General features: G+C 48.0%; 1 protein-coding gene across 2 annotated transcripts in view; it reads left to right on the forward strand.

The window, feature by feature from the left end:
• The window catches only part of KIF5C (kinesin family member 5C), a 141,113-nt gene extending 128,885 nt beyond the window's left edge, over positions 1-12,228 (forward strand). Inside the window, exons 20-25 of one of the 2 annotated variants that reach the window (XM_010839957.1) lie at positions 626-727; positions 1,240-1,300; positions 5,826-5,897; positions 8,832-8,936; positions 10,791-11,007; positions 12,116-12,228. In XM_010839957.1, the coding sequence (XP_010838259.1) occupies positions 626-727; positions 1,240-1,300; positions 5,826-5,897; positions 8,832-8,936; positions 10,791-11,007; positions 12,116-12,222 (664 nt within the window). In that variant the 3' untranslated portion in view covers positions 12,223-12,228. Of the gene's footprint in view, positions 1-625; positions 728-1,239; positions 1,301-5,825; positions 5,898-8,831; positions 8,937-10,790; positions 11,008-12,115 lie in introns of those variants that run through there. The other variant, XM_010839958.1, reaches the window with a different exon arrangement.
• The last annotated feature ends 828 nt before the right edge of the window (positions 12,229-13,056 follow it).

Below are 13,056 nucleotides of genomic sequence, written 5' to 3' on the forward strand. Positions count from 1 at the left end.
ACCACTAGCACTACCTGGCAAGGACTGAGGTACATAAAATGACCCAGTGTTCCCATCCAGGTGGTGAGTTTCTTTTTTGCAGCAGCCCAGACTTACTTTGTGTATCCTCTCTCTGACCACTGCCCCGCTTCCCCCTCCTCCCCCACCCAAAGACCTCACAGAGCAGAATGGTCCCTATGTCAGCCAGGGAGTTGGACTTGGGAGATGTTTTCAGAGCACCAGACCAGAGAGGAAGGGAAGGTCAGAGTAGCCAGATGAGGTTCCAGGAGTGCATGCGTACCATCTGTGGGGCAGAAAAAGAATTCTTACTGGGCTCTCTTTTCCTGTTTTAAAATTTTGGCCCCTTTCCCATTTCATTTTTTTTCCTTTCCAGAGCTCTTGCATAAGCCAGCTATAAATACATTCTTAAAGCCTTATGTTTCATGCCTCTTAGATGTTCCCAGAAATTAGTTTTCACTTGGGCAGGGAGGAAGCTGTGAGGTTGTTCTCTGATCTCTCAAAATCCCCCAGAATTGTCACCTTTATTGCACAGAGCTAATGGGCTTGGAACAGAATTATGTCTTCAGTCGCATGACTCAGACTCTCAGGGTGATGTGGAATGCGTTGCTGTTTCCTCTCATTTCAGTTTGAATCAGAAACTGCAACTAGAACAGGAGAAGCTCAGTTCTGATTATAACAAGCTGAAAATAGAGGACCAAGAGAGAGAAATGAAACTGGAAAAGCTCTTGTGAGTACGCTTTAAATATTTCCTCTATTTTCTCTCATCCCCATGAAATCTCTGCCAGTCCACACTGGTGATTCAGGTACCAAGATATTCAGGTTGCTGCTGCTGCTAAGTCGCTTCAGTCATGTCCGACTCTGTGCGACCCTATAGACAGCAGCCCACCAGGCTCCCCTGTCCCTGGGATTCTCCAGACAAGAGTACTGGAGTGGGGTGCCATTGCCTTCTCCATTCATCATACTGAAAAGTGAAAGTGAAGTTGCTCAGTCGTGTCCAACTCGTAGCGACCCCATGGACTGCAGCCCACCAGGCTCCTCCGCCCATGGGATTTTCCAGGCAAGAGTACTGGAGTGGGGTGCCATTGCCTTCTCCAGATATTCAGGTTAGATTGGGCCAATTTAAGAACAGACCCTGAGTTGGTGAGTTGGTTTGTTTTGTTGATTTATCTGCAGATGCATGGTGTCTGTGAAAATCTCTGATGCCCCGTTGGTGGTTCATGGTTCCTTTCTGTTTTATAGATTGCTCAATGATAAAAGGGAGCAAGCCAGAGAGGACCTCAAAGGGCTGGAGGAGACAGTGGTATGTTGATGTGTTTCCCAACTCATTTTAGTCTCAAAGACCAGATTAGTTTATGATCTTTTGAATTTGTTTCTTCTAAAATTTTATCTGTGCATGCCTTTCTTGAGTATCATTTTAAACATAAAACTTCCTATGGAAACATGAGAGCTGTAGAATTTATTCCCCAGGTCTTGGCACAGTGACTAACCATCCAGCCATCCTTAGGAGTGTAACCCTGGAGTTCTGATGAGATTTAAACTCAACTCAGTGTCTGCAGTTTTGCTGCCTCTTGTACATTGTGCTTACTTCCATTAAACAATCAGTGGATATTTGTTGAGCACCTGCTAAGGACTGTTTTTTTTAGGTGCTTGGGTTGCATCAATACACAACAGAGAAGAGGGTGTCCCTTGTGAAGCTGTCCTTCACTTGGGGAAGACAGACAGTGAACAATAAGGAGGTAGATCGTGGTCTCCATTAGATGGTTATAGAAGGGGCACAGGATACTGGCTGGGGGAGGCCCCACTGGGAAGTAACATTTGAGCAGGAACTTAAATAGGAAAACGAAGGAGCCGTGGGGATATCTGGAGGAGGAGCCTGTGCCAAGGCCCTGAGGTCAGCCCACGACCCACATTTGGGGAACAGCAGGGAGATCAGTCTGTCTGTGGCCAAGAGGAGAGGTGGTAGGAGGCAGGCACAGAGAGGTCAAGACAGAAGGGGAGCCAGGCCAGATTCGGCCTTGAGACCTGCAGGGTTTGTGGCGGAGGAGTGGCAGGTCCACTTCCCTGTGGAGGAAGGGCTTGCCATGTGAGACCCTGGTTGCTTTGCTCTGTCCTACATCTGAATTCATTGGGTTTGTCTCCTGGTCTGCTTCTGTTTTATTTGCCCTTGGGGGTGGCTGCCTGGTGCCAAGGGCTCTCAAGAGCCCTTCAAAGTGCCATACAGCCTGTGTTAGAAGATAGACATCCCGACATAGTTTCTAAATCTGGTGAAAACACATCCAGTCATTGCACATGACATACTGCTCAGATATAGGCAAGCATACTGGTTCCATCCATACGTCATGTGAGCTATTGCAGGACTGAACCAGAATCCAGGAATTCGGTGACCCCAGACTGGAAGCAGGTGATTGATCAGGGCTGGACCTGAGGCTGTGCTCGGGCCCCTGGGTGAGAGTTGGCTACTCCTCAAGGGTGGATGGGGGCTCAAAGGGCACAAACTGTTCAGAACAGAAGTAGAATGACTGTTGAGAGAAGTTGGGCCTCTTGAGCCTGGTGAAGACAGTGGACAGAGCGGCTGGAGGGGAAACGGAAATGAAGCCATGAAGTTGCTTTATCTGTGTCTGTTTTCCTGGAGAAGTGATACTCACAATCATAGATAGTTTATAACAATTCAGAAAAATATTGACCATTAAAATGTTCCTATATTCCCACCAGCCGGAGGTCAGTATTTCCATATCTTCTTTACACTCGCGTGCTCTCTCTCACAGTCCATCACCTAGCACACCTTTCCTGCTCACACCTAGAAACTCACTGTTTACCTCTCTCCCTCTCATGGTCTCACCCACACTTGGGCATAATTGCTTGTTCTCACTCACTCACATGTCTTCACATACACTCACAGCCACAGGTCCCCACTATCACATGCTCATGCCTGTATTCATCCACTCACAAGCTTACACACTCAGCACATCCCCATCACATGCTGACACACACACGCACAGACACCCGTGACCATCCACATACTCTCACTGGCATACTCTCACTTCTGCTCATTCACTCTCACAACCCCCTCACGTCCACTCACAGACCTCCCAGACTCACAAGCTTTCTCTCTTTTATACTTACATGTGAGCATGTTATTTTGCTCTGTTGAATGCATTTCTTTCTTTTTTTTGTTTTTTGGGGGAGGGTGTGTGTGTGTGCTCAGCTTGTGGAATCTTAGTTCCCCAACCAAGAATTGAGCCTGTGCCCCCTGCAATGGAAGCGTGCTGTCCTAACCACTGGACCACCAGAGAATTTGCTTGAATATGTTTTTAACAACACCTTTTCCTCACTAGCCTCCTCAGATACACTGGTTCTCCCTGCCACACCCACATTCCTACCCTTGCATCCATTCCCCACCCCCACCCCCACACCATACACACACTCAGACACTCAGTCCCTCACACGTGGACAGACTCACCAATACAGCCTCCCATGAGCTCTCGCTCTCCATCCATGTACACACACACGCATCACACACCAACATTTCAGTCCCCACACTGGAGCTCCGCAGTCTGTGCCAGTCTAGACACGGGTGTTACTACTTATCCTTCCATCACATCCTCCCCACGCTGTCAGTGTTCCTCAGAGGTGGCTCACTGTCTTTGGCTGACCCTTCCTGATCCTCAGCTCAAGCTGCTCTGCCTCCTGGAGTGTCTGGGAAAGGTCAGGGTGGGACCTGCCACGAGGGACCAAGGTCTGTAAAGCCCACTCCAGGGGCAACATTTGGGAAGGCCAGCCGGCCAGTGGGGATGTCTCTGGGACCCCAGGCAGCCCTCTGGCTTTAGCAGGACACTTTGTGTGGACTCTGGGGCTGGACCCCTCCTCCTTCTGTGTTGGTAAACCTTGTGTCTCCACCGCTCGGGTCCCACCCTCACCGTGACAGGAAGCTGAGCCCTGACTTTTACACGGAGGGCAACACCTGTGCTGGGAGAGACCTGAAGGAAAGCAGTCAGGGTGGAGGAAGAAGTAATGCACGTGATGGAGGACAATTCACGGCCCCAGGAAGCCAAATGGGAGTTGCCTAGGCATACATGTGTGGCTTATCAACCATCTCCAAGGTCTGAACTGCCTGTGTTAAACTGTTTATAGAAGTTACCCAAAACCGAACGAGAATGAGAGAGAGTCACCAAGCTCAGGACTCTGGACTGTGTGGTGTTTGCCCCTGAAGAATCGCCTGGCCCTTTGACAAGGCAGCTAGGTCTTCTCTTCTCATTTCCCTGTGGGGTGGTGGTGTTTTTCATGGCAAGTATTTTCTGTGATTATAGTTCAGTCATTAATCAACTACCTGAAGCAGGAAGGAGAGCTCGCAGAGCAGAGGGCCAGGATTGAGCTCCCTGGGACAGAGGCGCAGACAGCGTGGCGGTGTCACTGACAGCGTGGAGCTGTCCCCGCCACGCCCCCATCTGCTAGCTGGCGGCTCCGCCCCAGACATGCACTGTGCAGGGCGTTCCCAACAGCAGGCCCACTGGGCCTCCCGCAGAAAGTAATTTGCCTCATCTGAGAAGGCAATTGACTTTAGTTGCTTTTTATTTCAGCACTATTATGGAATTGGACCCAGTAATAAGACCTAAAATTAATATAGAACCTTTATTCTATAGCCTGGCCCTTAGCCTGGTGAATGATGCCAGGAACCTGGAAATGCCAGGGGTTAGACCCTCCTGTTTGGAGTCTGTTTTGTCCTTTTTTCTGTGAGCTTCTGTTAGTTCCATCCCTTGACATTCTGTGTGAGAGTAGGTCAATTTTAACAAATTGAAAAATACAAATTCGAGTGTATTTCTGTCCTCATAGGAAAATATTTTTCACAGAACTGGTTGTAGGTCTTGTGGTGAATACATGGAGACTTAAATGGAAGGAAACATTTAGGTTTTCTGACTCTGTTAACAGAGGGCACCAGGTTTGACTCAGACCTTTGTCTTAGCAATCTAATTCCTAAGTGTTCATTAGTAGAAAATAATCCAGAATTAAGGGGGAAAAAATGCTCCCAAGAAGTTAACAAGAGGAAAATTATAGCAACAACAAAAGGAAACAGTAAAAGCCTAATGAAATAGCTGCCAACTATGATGCATCAATAAAGTAATACTAGCTAATATTTATTGAACACTTACTATGTGCCAGAAACTGTTGTAAGAGTTTTATAAGAATAATCTCATTTAATCTTGATAACAACAACTATGAGGCAACTACTGTTTTTATCCTCATGTTACAGATAAGAAAGCACAGGAAGGTTAGATACTTTGCCCAGGGTCACCAGGTGGAATGTCCATTAGCTCAGTGATGTGAGGCAAAAAAAGCTTATTATGGATCAGGGCCAGAGGGGTGTGGAAACATGAAAAATGTTGGTCGGCTCGGGTGGGAGAAATTGCGGCTAACTTTTCATTAAAACTTGTTGGCATTTTGTGTACACCAATAAATTAGAGTGAAAAAAGAGTCCATTCTGTTATAACATAGCTCACTAGGAATTTTTATGAGAAAGCTTGCAAGTTTTCGTGGTTAAAGGGAGGAAAATGTTCTACTTAAAACAGAGCAAACGAGCAGGCTTTGGTGTAGTTTCCATATCTTTGTTTGAGTTCCCAGGCTCTGTACCTTGGGGTAGCCCTGGGAAGATGCCAGGTGGAAGGGGGAAGCACGAGGGTGGGCAGGTCACAGGAAGCGGAGGGCCCCATGGCCTTGACCGGCGGCTTGCAGAGCTTTGTGGAGGCATCTGGGGTTGATGGTCTGGTGCCAATGGTGTCATAAACTGTGTGCCTTCATTTAAGTGGTGTTTTAACGATCTTCTCTTCCAGTCTCGAGAACTGCAGACTCTGCACAACCTCCGTAAACTCTTTGTCCAGGATCTGACTGCGCGGGTTAAAAAGGTGAGTTCTAATTCACGTGAATGGGATTGAGGAGAAACGAAAAGTTGGCCAGAAGAATCATTTTCAGTTGCTTAAATCATTATCACTTGCTTAAATCCTAGCTGGTGATGCTTAAAAATTACTCATACCAGAGAATGTGATTAAAAGAATGTGCCAGAGGGGGGAAAAATACTTGGGAACATTTTCCATCTGACTTTTCGTTCTTAGTGAAAGGAAGCTATCATCCTTTCCTTGGCCTTTATTTCAAAGGAACACATATTTATCTGGTTGCAGTGTGAAAACCTCTGAGTGACGCAGGGAAAACCCAGAGGGCTCTCAGTAGACAGCCTGGCCCTTAGCCTGGTGAATGATGCCAGGAACCTGGAAATGCCAGGGGTTAGACCCTCCTGTTTCCCTGTTAGGAGGCTGTGAGGGGCTGGGCCAGAGTGTATGAAGCACTTTAACATCCCGTGTCTTGCCTCCTGTCCCCAGCAGCCACGTAATTGGTCCTTTGTGTTCTGTTTTATGGTTGTGGAAATGGGCTCCGCTGACCTGAGATCACAGAGCTGGGGAGAGCCAGAGATAGGACTGAAATCCAGGTCGGTGTGACTTCTGAGTCTGAGCATCTTGTGCCACATGCAGTGGTGATCTTGGGGAATTGCCAAATGGTTAACCCCCAGAGCAGCTAGTAGAGGTCTCAGGAGGGAGGAGGGAGAAGCAGCAAGGAGGCTTTTGAAAAAGCGATGGATGAGGAGCAGTCAGCAAACCCAGAGGTAATAGGATGGACAGAGGCGTATTTAAGTGTGTGCATGGGGCTCTGTGTGCAGGAGCCAGGGAAAAGAGATGACGTATATTATTTAAGGGAAAAAAAAGAGGAGGTGATTGATAGGGTCAGATCTGAGAAGATAGAATTGATAGCATGCTGCTGCTGCTGCTAAGTCACTTTAGTCGTGTCTGACTCTGTGCGACCCCATAGACGGCAGCCCACCAGGCTCCCCCGTCCCTGGGATTCTCCAGGCAAGAACACTGGAGTGGGTTGCCATTTCCTTCTCCAATGCATGAAAGTGAAAAGTGAAAGTGAAGACGCTCAGTCGACTTCAGGCTCCTCCATCCATGGGATTTTCCAGGCAAGAGTACTGGAGTGGGGTGCCACTGCCTTCTCCGAATTGATGGCATGGAAGAGTATATATGGCTTGGTAAATGGAAGGGACACACTTTCCCAGAGAGGAGAAGTGGAGAAACCAGACATTAGTAGGGAAATATATGACAGGGGAAAAGATACATTCAACGACTCTGACTTTCTCAGTTAATGTGGAGAAGGAGGAAGAGAATGGGGAGGCCATGGAGGCTGGAGGAGGCTTGGGCAGCTGTGAGGGATTTGCTGGAGATAAGCAAAAGGATGCTGAGCAGTGGTGGGAGTGTCCAGATGAGGTTCAGAGCATGGATTTGCCTTGGCACTTGGCAGCATGATTCTAGTGAGTTTGGAGGGCTGGAAATCAAAATAAGGAAAGAGAGTGGAGAATGATGGGAGATTTCAAGGCCTGAGTGGCAGGGATCAGGAAGGTAGGTAGTGACCACAATCATCAACATAGAAATGATCAGAGGACCTGGACTGGGGAGTAAAGAGAGGCCAGAGCAGGGGTGATGAAGACAGAGACTAGGGAGATTATGATAAGAACTGAAAAGACTCAGCTTGGGCGAGGAAGTATTCCAAGGAGGATGCAGAGCTTGGGACCAGATTTCAGGATGTAAGACTCTCTAGGGAGGATCTGCTCTTAGACCAGTGGTTCTCAAAGTGTGGTCACCTGGCCAGCAGCACTCGCATCACGTAAGAACTTGCTGGATGTGCAGGTTCTCAGACCCACCCTGGATCCACTGACTCAGAGACTTGGGTCAGTGAAAGTCGCTCAGTCGGGTCCGACTCTTTGCAACCCCATGGACTATACAGTCCATTGAATTCTCCAAGCCAGAATACAGAAGTGGGTAGCCTATCCTTTCTCCAGTGGATCTTCCTGACCCAGGAATCGAACTGGGGTCTCCTGCATTGCAGGCAGATTCTTTACCAACTGAGCTATTAGGGAAAGCCCTAGAGCTTGGGACCAGACTAAAGACTTGGGTGGGGCCCATCAATCTGAGTTTTAACAAACCTTCTGAGTTTAAGAGCCCTAGATTTAGACCCAGGAGACAGGTTTGAGATGCTCGTATGGCCACCACCTCTCAGAAAGAGTGATGATATCTTTTGTAATCAGACAAAATAAGCATGCTTTGCCATTTTTAGACTCCAGGATGTGTTTGTACATGTATTTCCTAACTTATGTGGCCACTCAGCTTGGAAGTGTTGGGAGAATAGTGCTTTTGTTAATCTCAAGATCTGATAAATTTTGAGTGTCAATCCAGCACAGCACACAGATGGCCTGACTGGTCTGGGATGGATTCATTAAATAATTTGATGTAATTGAAAGCTGAAGGGACAAGCAGAGACCATGGAGACTGCCCAGTGGGACCACAGACACTTTCCCACAGCTTGATGACTCATTATCTCACTTGTGATGTTTTTAAATCAAATTTAGGTCTTGGGCTTATGTTTTCCCATTAGTTCTTCTTAATGAGTTTTGAACCACTTCCTTTTGAAAAGAAAAGTGTCTGTTCACCTACCTGCAAGGGAGAGGTATATTCACAAAGAGAACTGTATCTAATCTGTATTTTTCAAAAGTAGATTGCAGTATTTTTGGTCAGCTATCTAAAAAATAGAATGTTTGATACCAATAAAGGGAATTAATTGGGAACACTGTTGAGTCTCAACTTCTAGAACCTCGATTTTCATTTTCAGAATAAACCTTTAGTAGGATCGGGGATTTCTTCCCAAGGATATTTAGAATGGCTCTTCCACATGATGCTGGGGCTGCGGGTGGGCAGTTTGGAGGCTGATTCTCCTGACCCCTTGTGTTGATACAGAGTGTAGAGCTGGACAGTGATGATGGAGGAGGCAGTGCTGCCCAGAAGCAGAAAATTTCCTTCCTGGAGAATAACCTGGAGCAACTCACCAAGGTTCACAAACAGGTAGGAGGGCTGTGCCAGCCTGCCACTGCTTCTTCTCCCCTGGAAAGGAGACTCGCTGCATTTGGCTCCCCTGAGGGAGGCGCTCTGATACGGAAGGGGAAAGGACTACAGCGTCCCCAGAGCATCAGTGTCAGAAGGGACCTTGAACTTAGTCTTCAGTGACTTCCTTTGTCTATAAAATACTTTCTTTGAAGGAATCCAAATATAAAGAATTGTGTGTGAGCTCTCTGGGGTTTGGGGAGCAGGGTGTTCAGTCGTGTCTTTTCATTCTGCCTCCCTTTCCAGCCTCTGAGCCCAGCTGGCCCCGGTGTGTCCCGTGATGCTTTTGAGGACACTCTGTAGACCCAAAGACTCCACAGAACACGAAGCAGAGGACACTGAGCTGGTTCAGGCTTCCTGTCTCTAGAGACGAGAAACAGACTAGGAGGGGAAGCCACTGGCTCCATCCCACAAGTGGGAGAACTGGGGCGGGCACCAGCTCTGCTCTGTTTCTTGGGCATCCTCTCAGGTTCCCGCGACACCCCGGAGTTTGTTTAGAGCGACAGAGAGCAATACCCATGTCCAAACCCTGATGATTTAGGCAGGTTGTTTGTCTCCTTTCTGTTTATTTTTTAAAATTTGCTTTTAATTGAAAGATAATTGCTTTATAGTATTGTGCTGGTTTCTGTCATACATCAACATGAATGAGCCATAGGTGTACACATGTCCCCTTCCTCTTGGCCCTCTCCTTTCTGTTTAAATGCGGAAATGTTCATGATGGTTTCCCCTAAATCCTCAAGATTTGGGATCTGAAAAAAGTGGTTCAGCTTTGCAATGGACCACATACTCTAGGGGATGTCATTGCTCTTTGACTTGTTACATGCTCTTCAACGTTACTGATGATGGCACTTTCGCCCAAAGGGAGTATGACAGATTCAACGTGGTTGAAGTCATTCAAACAAATTGTTGATGAGAAACAGAAAAGCAGAAACTGCTGGGCACTTGAAATGGAGCTCTGAAGTTCATTAATTATTTTATTCATGAATTCAGTGAATATTTATTAAAAACCTACTCTGTACCAGGCACTGGGGCTGGGACTGGGTGGGGAGACAGGGGTAAAGAAAACAGGTGTGGACCTAGCAATAGTTCAACCCATATAGCACTCCTGATTTTCAAAGCTTTTGCTGATCCACTTGCATTCCCACAATGGTCCTTTTATGTGGTATGTGGACTTAATGGTGGTGGAATGACTCATACCTGGTCAGATGACCAGGAGAGAACAGAACTGGCTTTTGGCCCATCCTTCACCTAGGGTGAGTCTGTTCCTTCTGAATTGAGAGTCTTAGATCATAAAGAATGAGCAGTATTCCTGAGTTACTTAGACCCTGGGTACATTCCAAACCTTGTGCTGGTGGGGACAGCGTGGTCCTCTCTGAAGGAGGCCTTCAGAGAGCTCTAGAACATGAATGCCTTTCATAGAGCATGTCTGAACTGGCTTCACGTTTCTTAGCTTTCACATCAGAGTAGTCAATTTTCTCCTGCAAGTTCCCCCTCACCCCTCAAACAAAAGAGGAAGCAAATCCCACCCAAGCCTGAATGTTTCCCACAGTTGGAAATGGCTTCTAATTCTAGCCTACTCCCCTCTCCACTTTCTCCAAACTGTGAATACTGTGTTTGGCAAATCTGAGTCTCGGGATGTTGGATTTTTATTCCCCTCGGGTGCTCCCAGAGTTTATGGTCTTACGCACTTTCCAGAACAACCTGGCAGGGGGTGGCGGTTCTAACTGCTCCTCTGTGGCCTTCTCAGCCCCCAGCACGGGGTCTGCTGCTCCTGCCTCCCCTTCCGCTAACTCCCCACCTCTTCCTTCCCTGCAGCTGGTCCGGGACAATGCAGACCTGCGCTGTGAGCTGCCCAAGCTGGAGAAGCGCCTGCGCGCCACAGCCGAGCGCGTGAAGGCGCTGGAGAGCGCGCTAAAGGAGGCCAAGGAGAATGCCATGCGGGACCGCAAGCGCTACCAGCAGGAGGTGGACCGCATCAAGGAGGCCGTGCGGGCCAAGAACATGGCCAGGAGGGCTCACTCGGCCCAGATCGGTACGTGCGCCTGCACCCGGGCCCTTGATATAAGGTGAGGGCTCCGTGGGCCAGATGCCCTGTGCAGGCCAGCTGGGGCCTCCCAGCACCCAGCATCCATCCTGGGAAGATGGGATCACCAGATGCGTGCTTCCTTGAGATTCCAGAGGACATGGTGATCTTCAAAATTACCGAGCTGACCAAAGAAGCCAGCAAGTCCTGGCTACAGGCAGAGGGGTTTAGCTGTAAACAGAGATACACTCTCCCAGCGATACCAGAATATATGCAGAATATATGGCTTGCTCAGCAAAGCCTGCAGGCCCCTTGTGGTTTGCACCTGGCAGAACCATGAAGGAGCTGCATGTAGCTAGAAGCCTCAGGGAGAGCCTCTTGCAAGTACAGGTTTGGAAATACCCTGGAGAGAGCCAGGCCCGGCATCAGTGAGTGCATGGGGGGTTGGACATCCAGCCCCTTCCATGCCTGGATTTGGATGTCTACCTGCAAAGACTGAGAGCGTAGCTGTTGAGTCATAGTTCCTGGGATAGAGCCATAGGAGGAAAAGAGATTTAGGGGTGTTCTCTAGAGAGCATTTTTTCTTCTTCTTACATGGAAATATCTCCAATAATATGTAATAATATTTCTTATCAGATACTGCTCTGCATATGTTTGGGAAACCAGCAGCTCCTTGTTTCTAGTTTTAAGATCATAGATTAGTGCTTCACTGCGTTTATTGGATTTTTATACCCTTGGAAAATCTCCTGAAACCTGTGGACCTCTTCCCCTAAAAATGCATAATAGACAGAATTCTGCATCCAGTTTTAGGGAGATGCTGTTGGAACTCATCGGGACCTATGGATCTGCCTCAGATAAAACTGAAAGTCTGTTGTCTCTAATTTTCATTAATCAGAATTGAAGTAACTGATATATATTGGGTGGCTTGGATTAGCTAAGTGTGCTAATAGAAGGGCAAACCTCCTGTCTTCAGAAAAGTCTGGTATCTGATAAGAATTGCAATGTTGATGAGAAGATTGTGCCTCTTGGTTTTTGCATGTGACCAGGAGGTATCTGGATGCAGCTGTGTAAGCCCTTTCTGAATGTCTCTTCTCTCTTTTCTGTCTGTTGGACACAGCCAAGCCCATCCGCCCTGGACACTACCCTGCATCATCTCCAACGGCAGTCCACACCATCCGAGGGGGAGGAGGTGGCTCTTCAAGCTCCACTCACCACCAGAAATAAATATGAAGTGAGTCCCTGGTGTTGGGTGGCTTCTGTCCGGGGCAACACCAGGGGCTCTCCTCGCCTCTGCCAGGAGCTCAGCCCCCCGTGTGTAGACAGCTCAGCTCCGCCTAGCACAAGCCCTGGGCCTTCAGGTTATTGGGGGCTTGCGTTTACCCCCAACTCAGTCTAGAGCCTTTGGGTCTTCCAGCTCAGGCCACCTGGTGCTGGGACCCTCTGGAGGTGGGGAGGGCGTGGTGAATGAGTCATGCCAGCCTCCTTTTGTCTGTGGGACTCCCCTCTGTAGCTGGCATCCGCAATGGCATTACCTGTTTGTCAGGTGCTTTTGCCCAGAGCAGGCAGACATGGGTGGTTACTCTAAGTCTCAGGAACCGAACCTAAGAAAGAGCCAGATAATCGAAAGTCATGTGTTTATAATTACTACCTGAACTCAACAAATGGGGTTTTAAAGAATTGTGCAAATTTTCATCTAGCTAAGTCTGGACCACTTTTTTTCTTTGAGATGCTGGTCTGAAAACTGCTCTTCTCACAATCCACATGCCTGACTTGGCTGTACCATGTCAGCACAAAGGAAAAAGTGGTGTGCTTGAGAAAAGAGAGGGCAGTACAGGCCTGTCCTCTTGTGCTTGAGGGAAAGAGTTTACTGGTTGGGCAGGGCAGAGAGACAGCTCGGTGGCCAGAAAACTCTGTTTAGAGAAACTGACTTCATGCCAGTAACCTATAGATGGGAGGAGGTGGCTCCTAATGCTGACTGTGGACTCTGAACCCTCACTAGGAGAGCTTGCAAAATGGGTGAGCTTGGCGACAAAACCGCAAGTCAGGAAAGAGCGGGTC

This window comes from Bison bison, unplaced genomic scaffold (genome assembly GCF_000754665.1).
Source record: "Bison bison bison isolate TAMUID 2011002044 unplaced genomic scaffold, Bison_UMD1.0 scf7180017864139, whole genome shotgun sequence".
In the NCBI taxonomy this organism is placed as follows: Eukaryota; Metazoa; Chordata; class Mammalia; order Artiodactyla; family Bovidae; genus Bison; species Bison bison.